Raw genomic sequence first — 26,436 nt, 5'->3', positions numbered from 1 at the left:
CTCTGCTGAAAATACATGCCATAAAGTTGTCCAAAACAAGATATCTTAGAAGGCAGCATAAATTTAGCTTTCTTTCAGCTTGCTATGATCCCCCAAATCCCCTTTTTTTAGTAGGCGGCTCTCTAGGATTTTCATAACACCATCTGATACCTCCAAATTCCTCATTTTCCCCATTGGCTATGTTACTTTTGACCAGTAGACTAACCTAAGAACATCTTTTGCCTAGAGCTGGTATAAATATGAAGCCTGCATCCTGACATTACCTTGTGCTTTCATGCTATAAGAGACATTAGCATTCCAGCTCACATGTACTTAAGTCTGTGATTGCTATTCCATGCACAGCAGTCGTTCCCACACTTACATTCGCATTCCTAACATATTCTCCAGTCCTGTACTTATATGATGAAAAGTCTTGGCACAAACATAGAAAACTGATGCACATAGTCATTTTCAGAGAAATCTAGTGTAGCCATTCAAATTTGAGTCAAGCATGAGTTAACACCGAAATGTTTTCTGTGTAAATCTTTGGAAATGTGTGAATATCTCTCTATGAGACTAGAAAAGGTCAGCGCTTTTTATGGTATTGTAGAGCTTAATGAGCTCGGCAAGCAGCCCAGATGTGAAACCCAGTAGTATTCATGAGGATTCGTGATTTTATGACCTATTGTGTCCTTCAGCGAGGCACTTAGCCTACTGGTTGCTGCAGTAACTGACCCATAAGTTACTTTTGATAACAAATAACAACAGAATCAAAGATAACATCCATGTAAATGTCTGATTTCACATGATTCTTGCACAATGTACCCTGATTACATCTACTAGATAAATACTCAGTCTGTTAAAGGTTGTATCAGCGATTTCTAGCCTGAAACATAAAGTGTCAAATTCAGCTGACCTTTCATCACGATCCGCTCGCTGCCTGCCCCATAAATTGTCTGTGAAAAAACCGCGTCTCTCTGGTCAGCCTAGGGTCCGAGATATGCCAAAAAAACAATCGGCACTACCAACCTTTCCACAGATAAACAAACAGTGTTCCAACCAATCAGCGTCAGGGGTTTGGTGTTGTGGACTTTCGCTCCGCCTCCCTCACATCCCTGCACCAGTAGGAAAGTCCACAACACCAAACCCCTGAAAGGTTGGTAGTGCCGATTGTTTTTTTGGCATATCTCGGACCCTAGGCTGACCAGAGAGACGCGTTTTTTTCACAGACAATTTATGGGGCAAGCAGCGAGCGGATCGTGAAGAAAGGTCAGCTGAAATTGACACTTTATGTTTTAGGCTAGAAATCGCTGATACAACCTTTAATGAGGCAGAAATGCAATGACACCTTAGCTACTTGTCGCACTTTTCATTCAAGTGAATATTTCTTCATTTTTGAAAGTCAGTTGTTGTATATATGCATTCAAAGAGATACTGTAGATTTCAGCTGTTACTGAATTATAAACATCAAAATGAAAAAGGTAACATACAAAAATATTGCAAAAACATACTCTATAACTGTTTTCAGCTAGATATTTTAAGCCATTATGCCAAATAACCCCAGTCTATATTAAAATCGATTTCATTAACAATGCTTCATGTTTATAACATAGATGTAACTCATTATTTCATAAAATTGTGTAATGACATGAAATATAAATCAACAGATAAAAATATGGTTATGAAAGTAGCCACAACAGATACATGTATTAGTGATAAATTGCCTTTGCTGCTATTCCCAATGGCTTAATTTACATAGAAGTGCTCAGTATCATGCAGCTGTAATCAGTTCACTTTACAAGCCCATGGATAATAACATACAAATAAACACATGCATGCAATTTGAATAACAGGAAGTAAAAAATTTTAACGAAAAGCTCAGGGTTTTATTTATGGGAACTGTGCACAGCACAAAGGCCTTCCAAAAACCTTGTTGGGAAGCTTCTAAAAGATAACAAGATGGCAAGATAACAAGAGGCAAAACTGCCTTCAGCCATTAGCAGTTGGAATCTTAATAAGCTTTTGGAGAAGACAGCATCTCCTAAACTAAATGTGAATGATAGCTAAAAATGTAAGCATATATTTTTTGCAGTGTTTAACTATGGAAGCCCTTTCCACCACTGAATAAAAAATAAAAAAATGTTATTGCGACTTTTTTTCTCAGGATTACACGAAACAAACTCGAAATTCTGACTTTTTTTCTCTGAATTGTGTAAACTTAAATATAAACTTGCACTTGCAAGTTATAAAGTCAGAATTGCATGATACAAACTTACATTTTTTCTCAGAATTATGTGATGCAAACTTGCAATTCTGACTTTTCTCAGAATTGTGAGATATAAACTTAGAATTGCAAGTTAAAAAGTCAGAATTACAAGATACAAACTCGCAATTCTGACTTTTTTTCTCTGAATTGTGTAAACTTAAATATAAACTTGCACTTGCGAGTTATAAAGTCAGAATTGCATGATACAAACTTACATTTTTTCTCAGAATTATGTGATGCAAACTTGCAATTCTGACTTTTCTCAGAATTGTGAGATATAAACTTAGAATTGCAAGTTAAAAAGTCAGAATTACAAGATACAAACTCGCAATTCTGACTTTTTTTCTCTGAATTGTGTAAACTTAAATATAAACTTGCACTTGCGAGTTATAAAGTCAGAATTGCATGATACAAACTTACATTTTTTCTCAGAATTATGTGATGCAAACTTGCAATTCTGACTTTTCTCAGAATTGTGAGATATAAACTTAGAATTGCAAGTTAAAAAGTCAGAATTACAAGATACAAACTCGCAATTCTGACTTTTTTTCTCAGAATTATGATACAAACGTGCAATTCTGACTCTTTTTCTCAGAATTGTGAGTTCTATCTATTTTCTATCCCCTTTACCCCTAAACCTAACCCTTACAGAAAACTACGATTTTTGCATTTCAGTATGTTTTTAAAGCCTTCAGTTTACAAAGACACAGGACGTGTCCTCATTGTAGTACCCGAGTCATTATACACATTTGTGTCCTCATTAACCATATATACCAGAACCACCCTCCCCCAGCCCCCAACACACAGTCACAGGAACAGTGAGAACCTTCTTCATTTCTTCACAATCCAATGATTTTTTTCAAAATCCTTATCTAATGTGATACCTCAGAGTGTATAGACCAATGTAATGAACAAATGGTTTATCAATGCAGCGCTGTCAGACATAGCCTCATGCCTTTGAGGCTATTAGGACTGGATTTCAATGAACACCTCTTTTCTATAGTCTCTCTCTGCCTCTTTGTGCTTTTTTAGTTTAGTCACCCAGGATCCTCTTTGCCATAGCCTTTCCTTTTTGTTTGTTCCTCCTTTTTTTTTTTTTTTTTTTTTTAGAAAACTCCAAGACAGCAGCTGTGACCATAGATGGACTATGAAACTTTTACTGTGTTTTTCTCCTTTCATCCGAGCGTGGAGCAGCTGCTTAATACACATCCACACACTCAGTTTCTTAGACCCGTCATATGAAAGCGCGAGAAGCCAGTCCTTTATAAAAAAAAAAAAAAAAAACATTTGGTTGGAATATGGATAATGCATGCTATGATTTGTACCAAATTATACAATATGTAAAGATAACATGTATAATTTATATACAGTATGACAGTCATTTACATGGCGCCTTAAAAGCTTCTTCATACCAAAGGACAAAAAAAAATAAAAATCAGATGCTTACAGTTTTCCATCATGAATAAACTATTTGTCGTATCCGAACCCCCTCTTGTACAGTACCTACAGTTAATCTGAAAATAAAGGCTCTCAAAAGGTCACAGTAAACGATGAGCCAGAGCTCTCGCCGAGCTAAAGGTTCCTGTGTGTGTGTGTGTGTGTGTGTGTGTGTGTGTGTGTGTGTGTGAGGGTCTCTTTATCTCTAAATGGCTGGACTCTATTGCTCTGATCAAATCAAATATTGGCGTGCTGCTAGGCCACATCCACCTCTCTCTCACACACTTAATAATTGATGGTTAATGCATTATTAAAATGCTTTGACTATTAATACAGGCTGACACATGAAGGCGAGAACCATAGATCTCCACACACATGGAAAATAATGTGGGAGGGAGTGAATCAAGGATTGGGAAAAAGAACATGCAGTGCAGAGGAAATAAACGCAAAACAGACAAATTCATTCACTCTGCATATTTAAATCTCTGTTCCAAAACCTAGTGAGCTGCTTACCTAGACAGTGTTTTATATAATATATTTAATAGCTTTAGAAAGAATTTTTTTATGCTCAGCAAGCATTTATTTAAACCAAAAATATTAATATTGTGAAATAATATTGCATTTTAAAATAACTGTTTTCCACTTTGATAGATTTTAAAATGTTATTTATTCCTGTGATGGAAAAGCTGAATTTTCAGCAGCCATTACTCCAGTCCTCAGTGTTTTAGTGCCACGTAAAAAAAAAAAAAAAAAAAAAAACAAGATTAAAGCCATAATATTTTGAGAATAAATTCAAGTATAAAGTTGAAATATTACGAGAATAAAGTCGAAATACTCGAGAATGAAGTCGACATACTACGTGAATAAAGTCAAAATACTACGAGAATAAAGTCGAAATACTCGAGAATGAAGTTGACATACTACGTGAATAAAGTCAAAATACTACGAGAATAAAGTCGAAATACTACGAGAATAAAGTCAAAATACTACGAGAATAAAGTCGAAATACTACGAGAATAAAGTCGAAATACTACGAGAATAAAGTCAAAATATTACAAGAATAAAGTCGAAATACTACGAGAATAAAGTCAAAATACTACGAGAATAAATTTGAAATACTACGAGAATAAAGTCAAAATACTACGAGAATAAAGTTTAAATACTACGAGAATAAAGTCGAAATACTACGAGAATAAAGTCAAAATACTATGAGAATAAAGTCGAAATACTACGGGAATAAAGTCAAAATATTACGAGAATAAAGTCGAAATAGTATGAGAATGAAGTCGAAATATTACGAGAATAAAGTCGGGATACTCGAGAATAAAGTCGAAATATTACGAGAATAAAGTCGAAATACTATGAGAATAAAGTCAAAATACTACGAGAATAAAGTCGAAATACTACGAGAATAAAGTCGAAATACTACGAGAATAAAGTCGAAATACTACGAGAATAAAGTCAAAATACTACGAGAATAAATTTGAAATACTACGAGAATAAAGTCAAAATACTACGAGAATAAAGTTTAAATACTACGGGAATAAAGTCGAAATACTACGAGAATAAAGTCAAAATACTACGAGAATAAAGTCGAAATATAACGAGAATAAAGTCGAAATACTACGAGAATAAAGTCAAAATACTACGAGAATAAAGTTGAAATTACGAGAATAAAGTCAAAATATTACAAGAATAAAATCGAAGTATTACAAGAATAAAGTCGAAATACTACGAGAATAAAGTCAAAATATTACGAGAATAAAGTCGAAATAGTATGAGAATGAAGTCGAAATATTACGAGAATAAAGTCGGGATACTCGAGAATAAAGTCGAAATATTACGAGAATAAAGTCGAAATACTATGAGAATAAAGTCGAAATATAACAAGAATAAAGTCGAAATACTACGAGAATAAAGTCAAAATACGACGAGAATAAAGTTGAAATTACGAGAATAAAGTCGAAATATTACGAGAATAAAGTTGAAATATTTTGAGAATAAAAAAAGTCAAAATGCTACGAAAATAAAGTCAAAATATTTGCAGAATAAAGTCAAAGTACTACGAGAATAAAGTCGAAATATTTGCAGAATAAAGTCGAAATACTATGAGAATAAAGTCGAAATATTTGGAGAATAAATCGAAATACTACGAGAATAAAGTTTAATGTCTTCGATTGCATTTGTTATTTGTAATATAAAACAAAGTCTCAGCCTTCTAAATTAGTTTTATTGTGAAAAACAAACAATGTGCCTGACAATAATTTGTTTTTCAAGCTCTTTGATATAGCGTGACAGATCGCTGTATTCATGTGAATCAATTCATTTAATTATACTGTTTTCTTTGTGAGAGTTTCATCACCTACTCATTATTCTCGTAGTATTTCGACTTTATTCTCGTAATATTTTGACTTTAACCTCATAATGTTGACATTATTCTCAAAATTTTACAACTTTAATGGCTTAGTCTTCCATTTTATTTAATTTTATAACGTGGCACTAAAACGCTGTCGTATCAGTGTCATATGGTCCTTCAGAAATCATTTTAATATGCTGATTTGTGAAACATTGAGAGTTTATATAAATCTCACACTTCCAGTGTCTTTTTTTCCAGAGATTGAATGGACCATTAAACCATGAGATATGCAACCTTTAAGACATAACCTATTATGTCTCGAAAGCAAGAGGGAAAGCAGAGCTGTGAATGAATGCACACACACATTCAGGTACACCTATATAGCCTGTCTGTGTTCCCATGCACGTCCACTCACTGTCACCGAGAGGCTGTTTGGTTCAGTGTTTGGGGGATCTGCGTTTGATGTTGAAAACACACCACCTGCACACACGCAAAGTAATGGCACTTTCCTGTGGCGTTATCGATCTGACAGCTTGACCCGAGGATCCACAGGAGGCTCCGGAGAATACTGGAGAGAGAGAGACAAACGGATAGACAACCGGGAAAACAGAGAGACAGCAGGAGAGAAAGACACAGAGCAAATTGGCAATGACTGATAAAAAATGAAAGCTTGAAACGAGAGCGAACAATTAGTCAAGACAGACAGCAATAAACACTTATTCTCGGAAGCAGACCGATAAATACACACGCAGACACACAGACGTCTCTGAGCTGCGGTTGGAGTGGGAGTGATTGTCTTAATTAAAGCTGTGATATGAAATGGCTTCCTCCACCTAGACTCATGTCACCTCGCAATGAGATTACTGTACACGTGTTATTGCACTGTAGAGCTACAGACTGTCGGGGCTGTGAAGAGACTGAATCAGAGAGAGGAGGAGAAAGCAGATATAGAAACATGAAAAGGGGGAAACAAAGAGATGGAGGGAGAGATTCCTGTTAAGGTTATGTCACACGGCTCATGTCAATGTTGCCTGATGCATTGAATTCTGTGGAATGAATGCATGCCAGTCAAGCTCTAACGTGGTGCTCAAAGTTCAAACAATTTCAACTTTGACCCCATTTCCCACTGACCTTTCAAAGTGCAATCTATGATTACCGGCAATGACAGGTCCTGAGTGATTAATACATGATTTTGCAAATCGAATGATGTCTTCTAGAATCTAGAGACCAAAGCAACAAGAAATATGTATAATGTAATCTTGAATGACTCTTTTCATTTTTGAATATTCGCCATATTGTTTCCTAAAGAATCCTGTAAATTCCATTTTTAAACAATTTTTTTTATAAACTGTTTTTTTCGTGCAACAATCCATGCACATGTGCCACTTTTAGGTTGAGGGAAATTATAAAAAGCTATAAAATGGAAATTGCGACCAAATTGTCTTTGCTATTGTGATGCATATGCAAATGAAATAGCTTTTTAAACAATAAAAAAAGGTGCGGGTGGGACTTGATTTTGTTCAGTGGGAATTGATTGAATTATGGAAAGTGAGCGATGCAAACTGAATGGCCAAATGTTTTATGTGAGTGGTTTCTTGAGGAAAATGGTTGAAACTTGTCTAGCCATTGGATAACATTTATTACCCAGTCCTCAAACCGGAGGACTGCGAAACATTTCAACAAAATAAGAAAAATTTGGACATCTTCATCCTGTTCAAAAGTTTTCACCCCCCGGCTCTTAATGCATCATGTTCAGGATTGCGTTTCCGTGTAAATGGACCAAAACGAAGACTTTTGAAAACGATGGCGTGGCTACCCACATTCACTCTGTATATCCTTGACAACTGTGTAAGCAATAACATCATGGTCATTGTTGTTCCTGCCAGTGACTAGCAACTAACTTTAATGAATGGTTATGTTACATGCGTTTTTGGTTGTGTAGTGTGGACGTAGATCATTTTTTAAATGTAATGAAAACGCCAGTGTAGACAAGGATCATTTTCATTTTAAACTTCACTCTCTAACAGCAGGTGGCGCTTATGGAACAGCAGCAATTTTGCATTTCCTTGTAAACAATGTAGTGTTGCGTTTATAAATACTACATTAATATGCATTATACAGAGGTAAGATAAAAGGAAAGTACCATCTAAACTTTTCTGAAGACATTCAGTTCCTCTCAGAGATACATTCATATAAACCCCCACCCCCTATTCAATATTTAGGATTTTCTTCCAGTATTTTGTGTATTGTGAACAGTGAGCTGATCTGCCTGTCATAATGTTTTCTCCTCTTTCCATTCATCTTAATTGTCTCTGGCTTCTGTTAACCACCATTTACAGTTGGTTTATTTTCCCAGTTAAAGAATTAGTTGAATTAGTTTTTCTTTTTATAAACCGTGTGGGTAATTCAAACTAGTTTACTGTTTAAAGCGGTACATCGCCCAGCACAACATAGAGCTCTTGTAAACATGACAGTACACACATGCAAACACACACACATTCCATGCATAATTACCACACCTGCTTACTTGATGAAAGATGCACATATGGTCTACCACCCATCTCTCTCCCTGCGCTGCTGAACTCAGTTGCCTTCTAATGTGTGCCAACCGGTGTGCCTTCCCAGAATGCACTGCTCTGACACTTCAGTACACTTCAGAATTTGTCACTGCTTTCATAGTCCCTTTGCACCAAACCAGAACTTATTTTTAGCCTCTATGCTGCCTTGTGTGTCCCTCCTGTGTTTCATTTTCAATCCTAGAACTGAAAGATTTTGCTTAGGACTTTAGCGTCTAAATTTGATTGACACTCTGTGTCTGTTTACTTGTCTGAACACGTTTACACAAAATACTGGAGGGATCTAACATGCATATGCAACCTTAAATGCGTACTTATGAGTTTTGCATGACAAAGCCACAAATAAACTTCTATATGCTTTTCTCAAACAGGAAAAGGGGACCTGATCGGATCGGACTCGCTTACGAAAGAGCAGGTGATCAAGACCAACGCAAATGTGAAAGCACTGACATATTGCGACCTGCAGTACATCAGCCTGAAGGGACTGCGAGAAGTGCTGCGCCTCTATCCTGAATACGCCCAGAAGTTTGTCAGCGAAATTCAGCATGATCTCACCTATAACCTGCGGGAGGGCAGTGGAGCTGACGTGAGTGATGCTTGCAAGCACACATGATGGTATTCAGGGCAAAGGGTAACAATCCCAGAGTATTACCTTTGATTCTACATCCATGACTGTAAAGGTCGAGCAGTGTGTGCATGTGCTTTTTTTAGCCCGAATCATGTGCATGAGGGACTGAGGCAATTACCTTGAATGTACAGATCAGGAGTCGATACATCACCTAGGATCGGATTATCAATATTGTACGGTTGTGCAGTGGAGCTGATATGACTCCTATAAATAGTGCATCGTTCAAATAGACAAACATGATAAAAGTCGCCTTCATGAACATTATGGTTCATATTCTCTGCTGTATCAATTCTTTCAGATCTTTCTTATAAAATTACTTAGTAGATATAAAAATAGAAACAGTAGTGTACATACAATACATTCATGAGTTTTTAGACAGTTCACCCAAAAAAAAATTATTCTGTCATTTACTCCAGCCTACGGAATATTTGTTCATACAATGGAAATCAGTATTAACCATAACTCCTAAAAAGTGTGTTCTGCAGGAAAAAAAACACTTTCATTGTAGAGTGAACTATTTATTTGGTTTGGACAGCATAGCTCAGATAAACTGCAGGTCTCCATTTTTTAATTCTATTAATAATTTCTTACATTTTTAAAGTGCTTTTCTCACATCATTCCATTGCTGATCTAGAGGAGGAAAAAAGATAAAAAGGATTTCATTTGCGATTTTTCTGTAACTTAACTAGTATAGAAAGACATTAACAAAGTACTTTTCCAGGCTATATATTATTTGCTTTATTCTGAAACACACTTCAGTTGTTACAGTGTTGCATTTGCTGATTTGGTTCACTTTGACAAGGCAATATTTCAAAGCATACCAAAATGTATTTATGCAAGTCACGTGTGAGTAAAACTGTCGGTCAGACTGCACCTGTTTATGTTTAGGATTCTGCTCATAGAATTAAATACTGCTGCTTTTTAAGTATAACTCATAATGTATTTCCTGTTTAGAAATGATACAGCATGGTTTGTTGATTTGTTTGGTCAGATTGCTATCGAAGCCTGTTAATGCCACTGAATAAACATTAAAAAAAGGTTATTGCAACCTTTCATCTCACAATTCTGACATTTTTTTGTCACAATTACGAGTTTTCATCTCACAATTCTGACATTTTTTTGTCACAATTACGAGTTTTCATCTTACAATTCTGACTTTTTTTCTCAGAAATGTGTGATAGAAACTTACAATTGTAAGTTATAAAGTCAGAATTCTGAGACATGAACTCACAATTCTGACTTTTTGTTACGTTTTTCAAAATGACTTTATAACTTGCAGTTGAGTTTATATCTCAAAAATCTTAGAAAAAAAGGAATTGCAAGAAAAAAATCAGAATTGTGAGTTTTTACTTTGCAATTCTAACTTTTTTCTTGGGATGCACGATATGAAACTTTTTTACCGATAGCCGATAATTAAGTCCTTCTTGTGGCCGATGCCGATACCGATACCCAATACGTTCATATGTTTATATGATAATTTTGTGCACCCAGGAGAATACAAAATCTAAGATAAACTAATGAAATGTATAGTATATATCTGGGTCTAACAATCATAGCAAACATCAGTCCTGACTCTTCAAAAATGTTTTTATTTTTTGTGTAAGGCACCGCAATTCTAAATAAATAAAATGCTTTGACATTTGTCAACCTGGAAAAAATGAAAAGTGCATCATGGAGTAACGTCAGATGTCCAAATGTCCGTTAAAGCTTACGTGTAGTCCATTCTTGTTGATCATATTATGAATGTGTGCAGCAACCAAATCGTACAAGGCAGGGAATAAAACATCAGAATCGAGATAAAAACATCTAAACTCTTCAGAATGCCGCAAGCCCAACGCAGGTCATGTGACATGAACCAACCAATCAGCTTCATCCTTTCCCTTAATAACATTGAAAGCACTGCCAAGATGGAGAAACAGCTTCTCATAGCTGTACAGGAATAAACATTTTTAAATAAATTTAATAACAGAGCTACTGCAAGCGATTTTTAATGCTGAAAATCCATTTATCCTTTGCTGAAACTTCCGCGTCTTTATGGAGAGCGCAGGTCATGGTTGCTTAGCAACGGCAGACGCCACAGCAGAGCAGGCTACAGAGCAGTTTGGAAAGAAAGAGAAAGCGGCGCGCCTAGCTTTTTCCACGCGTTTTTAGGCGCGACATGTGAACGGCCCCTAAAACAGATTTCCCGCGATGACGACCTCTGAAGTGAGATATAAGATTTGTTGTGTTAAAACTTGACGGCTTTTTACCTCCTCTCGGAATCCTTGCTAAACATGTGTTGCAAATAGCAGTAGCATTGTCCTCCTCTGTCACCGTGAAAAACTTCCAGACCGGCTAAGACGATGATGACGACACAGATGATGACGTATTACACGCGACAAAGTCCGAGAGTCACTGCAGTTTACAGCTGCAGTCACTTGCACTCGGAAGGCAGATGAATCTCAGATAAACCAGACTGATTGATTGATTTACCAGCAAGAGAACTTTATCGGATCGGATTTCATTTATTTATCGGAGGAATAAAAATGACGTAATTTTTACCCATATCGGTCGATAATTTATCTGTCCGATAAATATCGTGCATCCCTACTTTTTTCTTTCAATTCTGACTTTATATCACGCAGTTCTGAGTTATATAGTCAGAATTGTGATATAAACTTGTGATATAAACAATTCCAAGTTACAAAGTCAGAGTAAAAGTCATTGTAAGTTTATACCTTACAGTTTTGAAAAAAAGCCAGAATTGCAAGAAAAAAAATTCTGAATTGCAAGATATAAATATGACTTTATAACTCGCAACTGCGAGTTTACATCTCACAATTCTGAGAGAAAAAAAAACTGAATTGAAAGAAAAAAAGTCAGAATTGCGAGATACAAGCTCGCATTTGCGAGAAAAGTCAGAATTGAGAGTTAATATCTCAATATTCTGACTTTATAACTCGCAACTGCGATTTTGTATCACACAGTTCTCACAAAAATAAAAAGCCGCAATAACCTTTTTTTAATTCAGTGGCATTCATTGCTTTCCCACCAAAAGTAAGTAAACCAACCGATAAGATGTATGTTTTTGGTCACATGCCCAAAATATTTTGCTAAATGGCAGTAAAAAGCAGAGGAGGACAGAAAGTTCTACAGCATTGCTTGGTGTACCATAGTAACTAGAGAACAGCTACTTTAAAAAGCATTTGCCAAATAAATAAAAATGCGAGAAATGTAAATCTATAACCCTCTACTGCACACCCAGTTGTCCCTAGTGAATTTGTGCGTGTAGACTTCCGAGTTCCTCAATGAATTCCTGAGCTGTGACCTACAGACTGGAGGTATGTGTGCGTAACGCTGCATTGCTCACATCCACAACCAGCGGAATACAAAATGGATCCCCATCTGCTTTCTTTGGCATCTTTTCTTCCTTCTTGCACATTCCTGAAGTCCCTGTCCTTTCCCCGACTTAGATAAAGCCCCTCCACCCCCTGATCTTCAGAATGCACATGTATCCTGTGCACGAGACCCTCTCCTACACACACAATCTTCCAGCCTTGAGTATAACTTGCAAGGACAGGAATAGCAGCAGGCTGCGGTTTGGAGTGTGTGCCAATACTAAGAATAGCACAGAGGGAAGGCGGGGACTCCGTGCTGGCTGGGTCCCCCGTGCCTCGAGCTAAGTTTGGATCCTGTAAGATAAAAATAGCACTGGAGTGAGAAGCGCGGGAGGGGGGAGTGAGGTGCCTCTTTTCTCTCCTTTTCACTTTTTCCTGCAGTGCTGCTTCTGCAAGGTGTCACATGCAGCTTTCACTCCAGTTGGAGAAAGATAACACTGTGTTTGAGGAGAAAAAGAGAGAGATAAAGTAAGGGAAGGAACGATGGCTGGTGGAGTGGCAGGTACATAACATAAATATATACAAGATACTGTTGCAGCTTCAATCCTCAAATCACATGAGAGGTTTTCAAGCAGATATACAAGGGATTTGTTTGACCTAGACCACCCAGAACAATCTACCGACTGCATAGCGATGTGCGCTCAAAACACCTTAGTAACCGCATAGAAATGCCCCAGCAACCAGCAACAATAGCTCAACATCTAGGCAGTGACTTTCGCATTTGCAAGCAAAAAGAAAATGTAAAAATAAAGTTTGCTTGTGCCATGAGACATAGCCGATGCTCATTTCAAATGTGTGCAATCCCAGAATGCGCAGAGAATACCAATGAACACACACTCGCACATACATTTGCACGTAATTGCAGAGCCGGTGAGAATAGAAGTGTGATTATTGGGGAAGCATCCCTATTGCTGTTCATCTCTGTGTGTGTGTTTGTGTGCTAGGGCTTTGGAGGAAAAAGGTAATGCATTTCTTTCCTCTCTTTCTTGTTATACTTAGCTGTGATTGACTGAATTTGGCGACTCGAGGGACATGGAAATGCCTGAACAAACACCTCTCTCTCTCTCTCGCTTTCTGGAGGAGAGGAGGGAAAGAAAGTGAAAACTTCTGTAGAAGCACCAATTTAAGCATCTTACACATGCACACACGCTCAGCTCGTGCCACTGGGGTCTGTGTTACTAAGATTGGAAGGAGATGGCTAAAAATAAACTCTGCTTTAGGTGGGGTGTGGGACTGCAGACGGAGCGTGGGGGTGGAGATCATGAGAGGAACGAGGGAAAAAAGCAAGATGTGAAGAAAGAGAGAGGCAGGGAGCGGAGAACAGGAGGGGGGTAGCGGATCAAGATGGAGAGATTTCCGTCAAATTGAATAGGGGAGAACAAATGAAGGGATGGGGAAGAGATGTTCATTAAGATTTGCTCAAATTTTATTATTTTTCAATGTCTTTCCTTTCTGGCTATGTGATAGAGTTTGTTGCGGATGCAGGCTGTGTGTGTTGCCACCCTATAGCGACGGACGGTGATTGACACGGTCTTTTATGTGTTTTGACAAAACAAAAATAAACCTCTTCTCCTCTCTGCAACCTCTTCTGTGGTGCCGCAGGATAACGCCGCTTGCAGCCATTCTTTTTATGACATTCTAAGAACATGCAGTGCTGAGAGTTAACAACGAAGAAATCGAAATCAATTTCGGCTTCTACAAAGAAGAATGTTTTGGTGGGCGAAAAGCAATTGAGGTTCTTTAATCTAATACAATGGAAAATATGCAGAGAGCTGAGGTGGAGAAAGCAAGACGCACGAAAAATCAACAGGCTGTGTTAGTCTGCCACGCACTGGTCGTGACTCTTTACTACCTGTTTGAAAACCATTTTCAGAATTACTTGCTGTTAAAGGCCGAGAATGGTTTTATAAATGTAAATTGTTCTTTAATAACTAGATTTGCATTTTTAGAAGGAAGTACTAGTGCTTGCAAGGCAGCAGGAGAGTCGTGTTAATGTTGGAGGTAACCCTAGGTTCAACACAATGGTAAAGCATCATGTCAGCCAAAAATAATTATAGATGGCTAAATAGATGTAAGATTGCAATTTAAATTGCAAATGAATGCAGGTGAGAATGGCAGTCAGCATTCAGTATGCAAATATTGCAGTCAGATTGTTGCAAATCTGTTTTAAGACTAAGAATGTAGAATTTTCAAACTGTAATAAACATATATAAACGAACGTTTATGTTTTTAAAAGAAATCTCGGTAATACTTTACAATAAGGTGTCATTTGTTAACATTAGTTGTAATGTATTAAATAATAAACAATGAACACTAGGTTCATTACAGCATTTATTCATCTTTGTTAATGTTACTAAAAATACAGTTGTTCATTGTTAGTACATCTTATATACTACAATGATATAATACATTTGAAATTAAAAGGTTCAAATTATATAAAAACAAATTATCAGAATAAGAAAATTACGAGGTAGAAAAATAGAATGGTTGAGAAGTACAGTGTTACCTTACAATTACTGTAGTATGATATGACACAAGCTCTAATTATACTGCCTAAACTCACTTCTGCTGATTGAAGGCATACATATATACTACCACAAACATAACTAAATCTGCTCTCTCTCTCTCTCTCTCTCTCTCTTTCAGCTGGACTGGGAAAGCAACGGTGGTCTCGTGAAGAAGCTTCCCGCTATCCGTGAGGACGAGGAAAATGATGAAGAGCAGCACTCAGTGTCAAGGGCCCAACGTTCTCCCCTTCGCCTGAGCCGGGGCCTCAGCTCTCCCCTGCGATCGCCTCTCCTCCCCCCTCGCCCATTCCGCCCTCCGTCAGATCACACACGACCCGCAACCCTCCAGATCCCTGTGGTCAGTTTCAGCAGTGCTCCTCCAGAACTCAGCCCCAGGTACACAGACACATCACACATCACGTCCTCAATGAGCTGTAGCCCTCTGGTGGCTCTCAGGAGAACTTTACTGATTCATAATTTAGAAGAAGTATCCAGCTACCATGACAACCGATTTGGGTGGAATCACTGCTTGTTCTAGTGATGGGCTCTTCAAATTTATACTTAGAAATCAAGGCTTATCTAAAGCTTAAATTTAATGAGCAAAAGTAAAAGAATCCATTTCTATCTTGGCATTTTTACGTTACATTGGCAGTCAAAAGTTTGGAATAATTAAGATTTCTTATATTTTTGGAAGACGTCTCTTATGCTCACCAAAAGCTGCATTTATTTATAAATAACTGTTTTTTTAAGATAGAATTTGTTCCTGGGATGACAAAGCTGAATTTTAGCAGCCATTATTCCAATTTTCAGCATCAAGTTATTTACGTATATTAACAGCATTTTGTCTCTGCAGGTTTGTGGATGGCATTGAGACAGAAAGCAATTCCAGCTCAACACAAAGGTTTGAGTTCGGCCCCACCCTACCTCACAGCGGTCCTCCATCCCCTTCCCCAGGTACAAACACAACTACAAGACCGAATGCGATTTCTGGAAGGAAATTTTTATGAAGTGAGATTTCCAAAAATAGACTGTCTTGCACAGTCAGACTAATTCTGCAGCTTATTCTGTCCAAGAACCTCCCACTTAGACAGGAAGGAACCATCTGACCAATATGTAAAACTGCCAACTGTTTTTAACGTGACATTTAGGGCTGGTACATCTGAAATTGGATACGAACCTCAAAGCAATACAGATATTTTGCTGCTCAGGGATATTTGTCCAACTAAATGTCTTAATTAAAACTCTTTAGTACCTTTGAGGATAAGACTTGATGCTACAGACCTTGAACTTTACAAACTTTAGCAAATCCTTTTAATAATTTTTCCTCTCAGTCATTTATCGTAGCAGCCTGGGAACTTCACTAATGCAACTTTAATTTCTGATGCACAGTGACTCATAGGAATTAAAGCTGACCAATCAGATTGCAGTTCTTACAAGTTTTGTGTGCAATATGCATCAGACAGTGAGGGAACAGTCTGTCACAGTAAAAACTTTTCTTGATATATTCAATCTTCCCTCTCTGTGTTAGCTTAAAAATATATATGTTAATATAACACTCTCAACATCAAACTTACCTCGTTTTGTGTGCATTTGTGTGCAGTGAACCAGGAGCAGCTGGAGACCAAGCAGAGCATCACCAAACTGAGTGAGGAGGTAAATGAAACAAAAACATTAAATCATATTCAGCACAAATGACCGTAGACCACAAAACCAGTCTTAAGTAGCAATAGCCAAAAGTACATTAGTAAATTTTCTACCATAAATAAATCAAAACTTAATTTTTGATTAGTAATTTACATTGCTAAGAACTTCATTTGGACAGCTTTAAAGACGAATTTTTGAATATTCAGATATTTTTTGCACCCTCAGATTCCAGATTTTCAAATAGTTGTATCTCGGCCAAATGTTGTCATATCCTAACAAAACCATAAATCAATGTAAAGCTTATTTATTCAGCTTTGATGTGTATCAAATATAAACATGCTTTTCCTGGTTTCACGTGAGTGTGACATAAACCTCTAGATTAAGTCTCAAGTACTACAACACTGTGGACACTGTCCTTGACGTTGAGTTTTAATCCTTGGAACCGGAATAGTCATGAGTCTGGGATAAGTTCAAATCCAATTTTGTTGAAAAAAATAGCATATACTGGTTTGGTATGTTTTGAGGCATGGCAGCTGGTTTGAGTTGGTTTAAGCTGGTCCTTAGTTGGTTATGAGCTGGTATAAACTGGTCATGTGCTGGTCCTAAGCAACTATCTCCTGCTCAGGACCAGCTTAATCCAGCTCATGACCAACTAAGGGCCAGCTTTAACCAGCACATGACCAACTAAGACTAGCTTAAACCAGCTGCCATGCTTTAAAACATACCTAACCAGCATATGCTGGATTTTGAGCAGGGAAGACCATAGAAATATGTGACCCTGGACCAAAAAAAAAAAACAGTCAATAGGGGTCAGGTTTTTTTTGTATTGAGATTTATACATATATGTTCCATTGATGTATGGTTTGTTAGGGTAGGACAATATTTGGTCGAGATATTTGGTAGAACTATTTGAAAATCTGTAATCTGAAAAAAATCAAAATATTGAGAAAATTCCCTTTAAAGTTGTCCAAATGAAGTTCTTAGCAATACATATGTTTAATCAAAAATTAAGTTTTGATATATTTATGTTAGAAAATTTACAAAAAATCTTCATGGAACATGATCTTTACTTAATATCCCAATGATTTGTGGCATAAAAGAAAAGAAAAAATAGCTAATTTTGACCAATACTATGTATTTTTGGCTATTGCTACAAAAATACCCGTGCTACTTAAGGTTTTGTGGATATGGTCTTGGATTCGGACAATCTCCTGAGTGCTACAACATGACACAACATTCAGGTTATAAACTACTTTTATATCAGTGAAGATGTCTGAAAAGTAGATCAGGCTTTACCGAAACCAATAAGCCACTAGAGGCTGTGCATTACATTGATTTGACCACTTTTAAAGGTTGTGGAACAAGTGGCTTATTGATTTTTGTAAAAAGGCTGCACTACAGCACAATCAAAGACATCTTTGTTCAGTAAGCACAGGATAATATACAGTCAGCTGATCAACATAGAAAATTAAATTCATAGAGATTGATCAGGACCCGAATACCAAGAGAAAAGTGTTTTATATCCTTAAAGGACTTTTTTTGTGACAGCAGATTGAAATAGTAACCTGGGACATTGTTTAAAGGGAAAATGCCCATTTTCCACAAGTTGGTCAAACGTTTTAGGGTCTTCATGAAATATCTGTAACATGCTTTGTTCAAAATTCATCAATGGTTGTGTAAAACAACACCCTTTTTACCTTGTCAAAAACAGCTCTGTTGACCCCGCCCCCCTTCTCTTCTGTGGAAGTGTAAAGCTGAAATATGCTAATACGGGACAGTCTGTCAGCAGACATGGGCAGGGCTTGAGCAATATAACATCATACTACTCAGAAAATCAAAACAGCTTGATAATTGAGATTGTTTAGACACATTTGTATGCAAACACTATGTAAAAGTGAAGCATGCATTCGATGTCCCCTTTAATGTGAATAGTTTTGAATGAAGAACATCCAGCCAGAACTATGTGTTCCATAACTTACATTCTGTTGATCTCCTTCACAGATGACTAGTCTATCCCAGCAAGTCTCTCAGCTGAGCAAAGAACTACAGGAAATGACACGTCTCCTCCGGCCCTTGCTTGTCATTGGATCTCAACCTCCTCTGACAACAATTAGTCCAACAATGCCTCCATCTCCCAGCAGTAGCAGCGGCCCAACAATATCCACGCCACCAGCTCCTTCACACACAGCCCCATTGTCTGCACCACTCAGACCTACTTGCTCCCTATTGGACAGCGCAGACTCTGGAAGCGTTGGCTTGCCCAGCTGTCTCATACCCACCAGCCCGCCACTGAGACTCCAAGCACAGGCTCAGGCAGGCTGTTCGAGGGGACCTTCCTTGCCAGTCCTTCTTTCTCCAGTGACAGCCCAAATGGAGGGGGAAGGCACCCAGGCAGCTCCGGACCAGCCACCACAAGCCAGCCACCCCCCATCCCCATCTCTAACCTTTTCCTTCTCTCTCCCTACTTTCCGCTCCCAGTCTACTTCCTGCTCTCCCTGCCAGGGTCCTCACCGACCTGCCAGTCACAGCAGAGGTTTGCTACCTCAACCCCCCTCACAGGACACCCCACCACCCTCTCATTGCTCTGCACCACCATCGATCAATAACTCCCCTGGTGACCACAGGTTGGGGATCAGTCCGTTTCCCTCATCCCCTTCCTCCACTGCCACCGCCCCTTGGGTCCAGGCAGGGTCGTGCACCCCTCCTTCTTGCCCGCACACCTCCCCACCCTTACCTTGTTCCCTGGACTCCCTACCAGAAACCCAAGCCTCTTTTGGCACTTCACGGTCCCCGCAGAACCCCAGGCCGGGACCTCCACAGATAGAGTTTGAGATGCAAGAATGGGCAGCAGGAGGGAGGCCTTCTACAGAGCATATCAGCTTCATAGATGAAGAGGGACCACCACTGTGAGAGACTGAAAGATGAAAACTACGACTAGTTGAACTAGCAAATAGAGGAGTGGTGAAGTGGGCAGACTGCAATTACCCCAACACACATCTTGAATGACAGACAAAACTGTTTGCTGTTTTTTCAGGATGACACTCTTGTAACTGGACAGCTTGTGGCTCTGTTCCAAACTCTAGTCATCGACTTGCTTACAGACAGCATCTTTAGGTATCATAGGCATTGTGCTGACACCTTTTTCAAATGCTAGACAGCTACAATGATGCTGTCTTAAAAGATAGCTCATTTTGGCTAAAATCTATGTTGCTTTCATATGTATGTGTCACAGATAAGACACCTCCAACTGCATTCAATGATAAGTTTCATTCAGGATTGTCTCACTTGTTACATAAAACAAAAACACACAAGATACTAATGCTGCGTTCACACTAGGGGTGTGCGATATATCCCTACAAAAATATCATAATTGTTGTTTAAACGATATATCGCAAAAACTAACCAAAAACAAACCCCTAACCCTAACTTGCATGATTTAGTCTATTAAAATACATTTAGAATTCCCCCAAAATTCAAGTTAAGGGGGCAAATATGCACCCGTATGACTTTTATATCTTTTATATTTATATAATCTGATATAGTTAATATCAGACAAAGAGTAGTTTTTTTCTCCAAATATCAGTACGATTGCAAATGTGATATTGATTGTATAAAACAGTCCAATAAACAAGAAGTTATTATTAATTGACTTAGGCCCTGTTTACACTAGTATTTTCGTTTTAAAATTGCGTTTTAAAATGATAATGATCCTCGTCTACACTGGCGTTTTTCACTGCGTTTCAGAAACTATCTTTTTCCACACTACACAATCGAAAACACGTCACATGACCATTCATAATGAGCATGATGGTATGGTTTATATGGTTGTCAACAATACGCAGAGCGACTGTGTGGGCAGCCACGCCATTGTTTTTAAAAATCTCCATTTTCGTCCGTTTACACTGAAACGCAACCCTGGAGTTTTCAAATTAAAATGGGGTCTGCAGCATTTTTCGAAAGTGTTCATTTTTGAGGGTCAAAACCAATGGAGTAGTGTAAACAACATGTGTAACAGTAGAAAAAGTTATGCATTTTCATTTTTAAAAATTTGTTTTAAACCCTCTGAGCAACTCGCAGCGGTGTTTCATTACTAAATCAGTCAGCCGTTTGAACGAATTGGTTGAATGAATGACTCAGTGACTTGTAGCAGTGATATGTCGCCACTTACTGGCAATTTTCAAATCATGTCAAATATAAATACTGAACGTTTTGTTTTTAAAACATCAAAACATTATTTATGGATTTGTAACTACAGGTTTACTGAATTCATGTCCTGCATTAAGCAGTCTGTGTGAAAGCATCTAAATGTCACTTCAGATGCAGATTCTGTGCCACCTCTGCACTGCAAACCCAAATTTTGATGATACTGATTTCATTTGATTGGTAACATCCCTATGGTGTCTTACTATTCAAATGTATTGATTTAATTTAAAATTTGACACAAAAGATTATAAAAATGTTTAATTGAGTTAGAAAACAATTGGCCTTATAAAAGTAAAAATGACCATAAAAGGTAAAAATCTGTTTGAACTTGTAAAAATTTATTTCTTTTACTCTTGCAAACCAACCACCACACAGAATATGAAGAATATCAAAAGCTTCAGTAGACAGCTGTCCACAGCAGTCCTAAATCGGTCAAAATACCAGCACAATAACATGCTCAAAACGCAATCGTCTAATCATAATTATCAACAAAATGGCATAAAATATCAAAATATACTTTTTTTGTCATTATCTCACACCTCCAATTTATAATAATAACAACACGGCAGGAATGCCCATTTATTCACAGCAGAATCCAGTAGCGCCTCATTTTAGCAAAGAAAATAATTGATAGGAACAGTTCCATCTAATTTTGAATTAATATGTTTAGTCTAATATTGTGTCAGACTCTATTGGAATCAACTGTGAACACTTCTCGTACTGTTAGGCTAATTAGTTTTGATGGTTTTTACAACTTGTCAGCTGGTCAGGCTGAGAGACAAGCTGTTTTTCTGCAAGGAGAATTGCTACCCGTGAATACTGTGTAAAGTCAGTCATTTATGAGGTTCCTTTTTGAGACTGTAGGCAGCTCACTATGATTTGGAACAGAGCCACTGCGTATTCACTTGGGAGCACCTCAGTACCTGACACCAGCCAGTCACTCTGCTCTGAGCACAACTTCATGATGAAGCTCCTCTTCTAAAGGCATTATAGGGTCATCATAGTCAACATAAAGTATGGTGACCAGAACTGCGAAGATCCCGCTGCGGTCACACCTTGCTATGGGAATCGTCGTCAGGTGGTGTTTCTTATCACTGTATTACCAAAACAATGTTTTTACTCTACTAAATACCCACCTTGTGAATCGAGTTCATATTTGAATTACCAGAATTGATAAATGAATTAGCTGTCACAACACATTATCCATAATACTTCATCTGTTACATCCAGACTGTCCCAGGCCACTCAACACATTCACTAGCCAGAATCACGAGTTGCATATTTAGTCAGAAAGGAGGCCTTGGGAAATGCCTGTCGTCCACTTCTGAAAAATGATCAATTTCAGTGAGATTATAGATGTCGTCAGTTAAAACAAATGTGATTTAGAGGAAGCTGAAAGTGTAATACTTCGCTCACACGCACACAAACACACATAGTTGAGGTCAAAAGTTTACATACACCTTGCAGAATCTGCAAAATGGTAATGATTTTAGCAAAATAAGAGACCTCATACAAAATGCATGTTATTTTTTATTTAATGCTGAGCTAAGATATTTCACAATGACCCCATTCAAAAGTTTACATATACTTGATTCTTAATACTGTGTTACCTGAATGATCAACAGCTGTTTTTGTCAAACTGTTTGTCCTGAAAAAACTAAAAACTTCAGGTCCCACAAATTCTTTGGTTTTTCAGCATTTTTGTGTATTTGAACCCTTTCCAACAATGACTATGATTTGGAGATCCATCTTTTCACTCTGAGAACAACTGAAGGACTCATATGCAACTATTACAGAAGGTTCAAACCCTCACTGATGCTCCAGAAGAAACTTTTGAACAGAATGAAAATGTGTACATTTTCCATTTTTTGCCTAAATATCATATTGTTTTTATTTATTGCTGCCCTTCAGAAGCTGCAGAAGATACTTACATGTTTCCCCAAAGACAAAATAAGTTACATTTACCCTGATCTTCAAATTTTAATGCTTTTAATGCATCGCATTTGAACCTTCTGGAAGAGTTGCATATGAGTCCCTCAGTTATCCCGTGTGAAAAGATGGATCTCACAATCACAGTCATTGTTGGAAAGGGTTCAAATACACAAAAATGCTGGAAAACCAAAGAATCTGTGGAACCTGAAGGATTTTTCTAAAGAACAGTGGGCAATTTAACTGTTCAGGACAAACAAGGGACAACACAGTATTAACAATCAAGTGTATGTAAACTTTTGAACGGGGCCATTTTTATAAATTTAACTATTATTTTGTCTTGTGGACTATATGAAAACCTCTTTTATGTGATATATTCAAGTCAGTACTAAATAAAAAATAACATGCATTTTGTATGATCCCTCTTATTTTTGTAAAATTATGAAACTTTTGCAGATTCTGCAGGGTATGTAAACTTTTGACCTCAACTGTATATATCACCAGGGTCCAAAATACCTTTTGCAACACCTGCTTATAGCTTGTAGTAGCCTAATAAGTCTTATTCTGTTGCCCAACTATATACATTTAAAATGAGTTATAACAGGTATACTCAAGACAATCATGAGAATACCATACTTAGATCAAAATGCTCAAAGTACATTATTGTAATGTGAAACAGTAATTATATTTAGCAGACTATGGGTCAGTATGCCAAATGCTTGGCGTGACACCTAATAAACAGCCAGAGTTAGCATATCTACAACTGAAATAAACACATATACACAGCTTTAGCCATCCTGCCAGCGTGCCTTCTCATTAAATATATATAATATATATATATATATATATATATACGAAAAATCCCATTTTTCAGCATTCACAATACTTAAGCTGTTGGTCGTTTCACAATAGAGAGCACTGCACTTTTATTTCACTGATCTATTTATTTAAAGATTTGATGTATGTATTAATCTGCTGTCCTGATAAGAACAGTTTCCAATGAGGAACCTCAAGGATGATGCCCACGGAAGCAGAAACACCTCAGACTGAATTAGTTTCTCACCACCGTGTGATTATGGATTTCAGTAACGAAGATCACCTCAGCATCTCTGATATCTGATGACCAGCAAGAGACTGGCTAAAACTGAGTAGCCAGCGTCACTTCTTTTCACTAGTTGCCATATAATTTGGCACATCTCTTGGAACCAGATTGATATCATCTCGTTTTATCAGTTTGCTGATGACAAATGGCACGTGCGCCATCTGTCCGTCCTGACTAACGTGTACCTGCTTGAATAGGGAAGGGGACGTTGTTTATAATAGAATACCTTGGTTTCTATTTTCTTTACCTAGGTCAGGGGGTACGAATATGGATAGTAGGAACTTTGATGGACTTTGGGGTCTGGGGTTTCCTGCATGTCCATTTAATTTGCATGAGGAATGTGCCTGCATATATGGGGGGAGGGGTTGGGCTGCACGACCCAAGGCAAACAGGGGTCCAGATGTATTTTATTAACTGTAATAAGCTTTATGAGAGACACTTACCAGGATAATAAAACAAAAGGTGATGTTTTATAAGAATAAAGACTTCTGTGTTTCTTAAAAGAATCAAAAATATATTTGGTTGATTTCAAATATGAAAACAGTGTTTGCCATCCATTGATTTACTTGTGGCAGCCCGATATAATTTTTATTTAATCTGTCCTATTGCAAATCGGTGTGTCTTACCATATTTTTTTAATTTATTATCTTAATTATGCACACACTGGTTTGTAGTGCAAATGATTTTACGGTTTATTGCAAGTTATTCATCTCGTAATTACACTGTAGAGGTTAATGAACCAGAATTGTCGCCCAAATAGGCTTATTTCCACGTTGAAGAATAAGGTTGATAATGTCTGATAAAGTAATGTTTGTGAGAATGTGGTTGCTTTGTTTACAGTCGGGGAAATAGCTATTTCTGCTGCTTCCACAGCGCCTCCTGCTGGAAGTAAATGATTTAGCATTTTCAATTAGTCCATCTTCTGATTTTGTTCAGACCAATGCAAAAAAACACCCAATATATATACACAATTGAAGTCAAAAGTTCACATACACCTTACAGAATCTACAAAACGCTAATTATTTTACCCAAAATAAGAGGGATCATACAAAATGCATGTTATTTTTATTATGTTATATTTAGTACTGACCTAGTTGTTCATGAGTCCTTTGTTTGTCCTGAACATTGTCCTGTTGTTCCTCAGAAAAATCTTTCAGGTCTTACAAATTCTTAAGTTTTTTTTAACTCTTTCCAACAATGACTTTGAGATCCATCTTTTCACACTGAGGACAACTGACGGACTCATATTTAACTATTACAGAATTTTCAAATGTTCAGTGATGCTTCAAAAGGAAAGACGATGCATTAAGCTGGGGGTGAAAACTTTTAGAATTTGAAGATCGGGGTAAATTTAACTTATTTTGTCTTCTGGAAAAACATGTAAGTATCTTCTGAAGTGCAGTACTAAATGAAAAAAAAAATGATATTTAGGCAAAATAAGAAAAATGTACACATCTTCATTCTGTTCAAAAGTTTACACCCCTGGATCTTAATGTATCACTTTTTCTCTGGAGCATCAGTGAACATTTGAACCTTCTGTAAATGTCTTTTATGTGAAATATCTTATTCAGGTCAGTACTAAATAAAATATAACATGCTTTCTGTATGACCCCTCTTATTTTGGCAAAAATAGTTTACATTTTGAAGTTTCTGCAAGGTGTATATAAACTGTCACACATTAGTGTAATTCTGTGAGAAATACTAAAAATATTATTTCAAATCAACCAAATACTGACTTTAGTTTGTTACTTCATTGTTATTCTTTCTTCTTTTTTTCACTTTCTTTGTGCCAGTGACGTCATTTCAAACCTGAGTCCGCGCAGTAGTGATCATGAGGTCCCGCCAAAAACTCCTGCACACCCAATCAAAAGCTCACAATTATAATAGCACACTCTGTTTTAATAGCATCAAGGAACAAATTCAATTCTAAACTTATTCAAAAAATTATCACTTGAACATACATCAGCATGAATATAATTACCTAAAATGATGGAAACCGGAATTTGATTTTTAGTTTAGCTTATGCCCCATTCATTTACACAGACCTATACTGTTTATGACCTATACTGCAGGCAACAACCAGATGGCGATCAAAAATGGATTCACTTTTCGGGATTCAAACCCATTTTTCCCATGTAAGCATCAAGGCCTAACAAGTTTGATGCATGTGATAACTGCTAGACTCCAGTAACCCAGATAGCACACATGCTTCTGCAAGATGTCTGTTAAAAGGAAAGCATCTGCTGTGTACAAACATCTGGCAGACGTCTGTACGATGTCAGTTTTACATACATTCTAAATCATAAACATCTTAAAGACATCTAATAGATTTGTATTGCAGATGAGCAAACTACGTCTTGCAGATGTAAATGCAGACGTCAAACAGACATCTCTGAGATGTATGTGTGCTATCAGGGAAGTTATTCAGCATA

At 37.3% G+C, this 26,436-nt stretch overlaps 1 protein-coding gene across 1 annotated transcript in view; it reads left to right on the top strand.

Moving 5' to 3' along the window:
* The window catches only part of kcnh3 (potassium voltage-gated channel, subfamily H (eag-related), member 3), a 147,790-nt gene extending 123,304 nt beyond the window's left edge, over positions 1-24,486 (top strand). Inside the window, exons 11-15 of the mRNA XM_073845462.1 lie at positions 8,986-9,200; positions 15,266-15,522; positions 15,980-16,080; positions 16,727-16,779; positions 18,772-24,486. Of these exons, the coding sequence (XP_073701563.1) occupies positions 8,986-9,200; positions 15,266-15,522; positions 15,980-16,080; positions 16,727-16,779; positions 18,772-19,680 (1,535 nt within the window). The 3' untranslated portion in view covers positions 19,681-24,486. The remainder of the gene's footprint in view (positions 1-8,985; positions 9,201-15,265; positions 15,523-15,979; positions 16,081-16,726; positions 16,780-18,771) is intronic.
* The last annotated feature ends 1,950 nt before the right edge of the window (positions 24,487-26,436 follow it).

This window comes from Garra rufa, chromosome 8 (genome assembly GCF_049309525.1).
Source record: "Garra rufa chromosome 8, GarRuf1.0, whole genome shotgun sequence".
Classification (NCBI taxonomy): Eukaryota; Metazoa; Chordata; class Actinopteri; order Cypriniformes; family Cyprinidae; genus Garra; species Garra rufa.
This window is presented reverse-complemented; position numbering and strand designations above follow the sequence as displayed.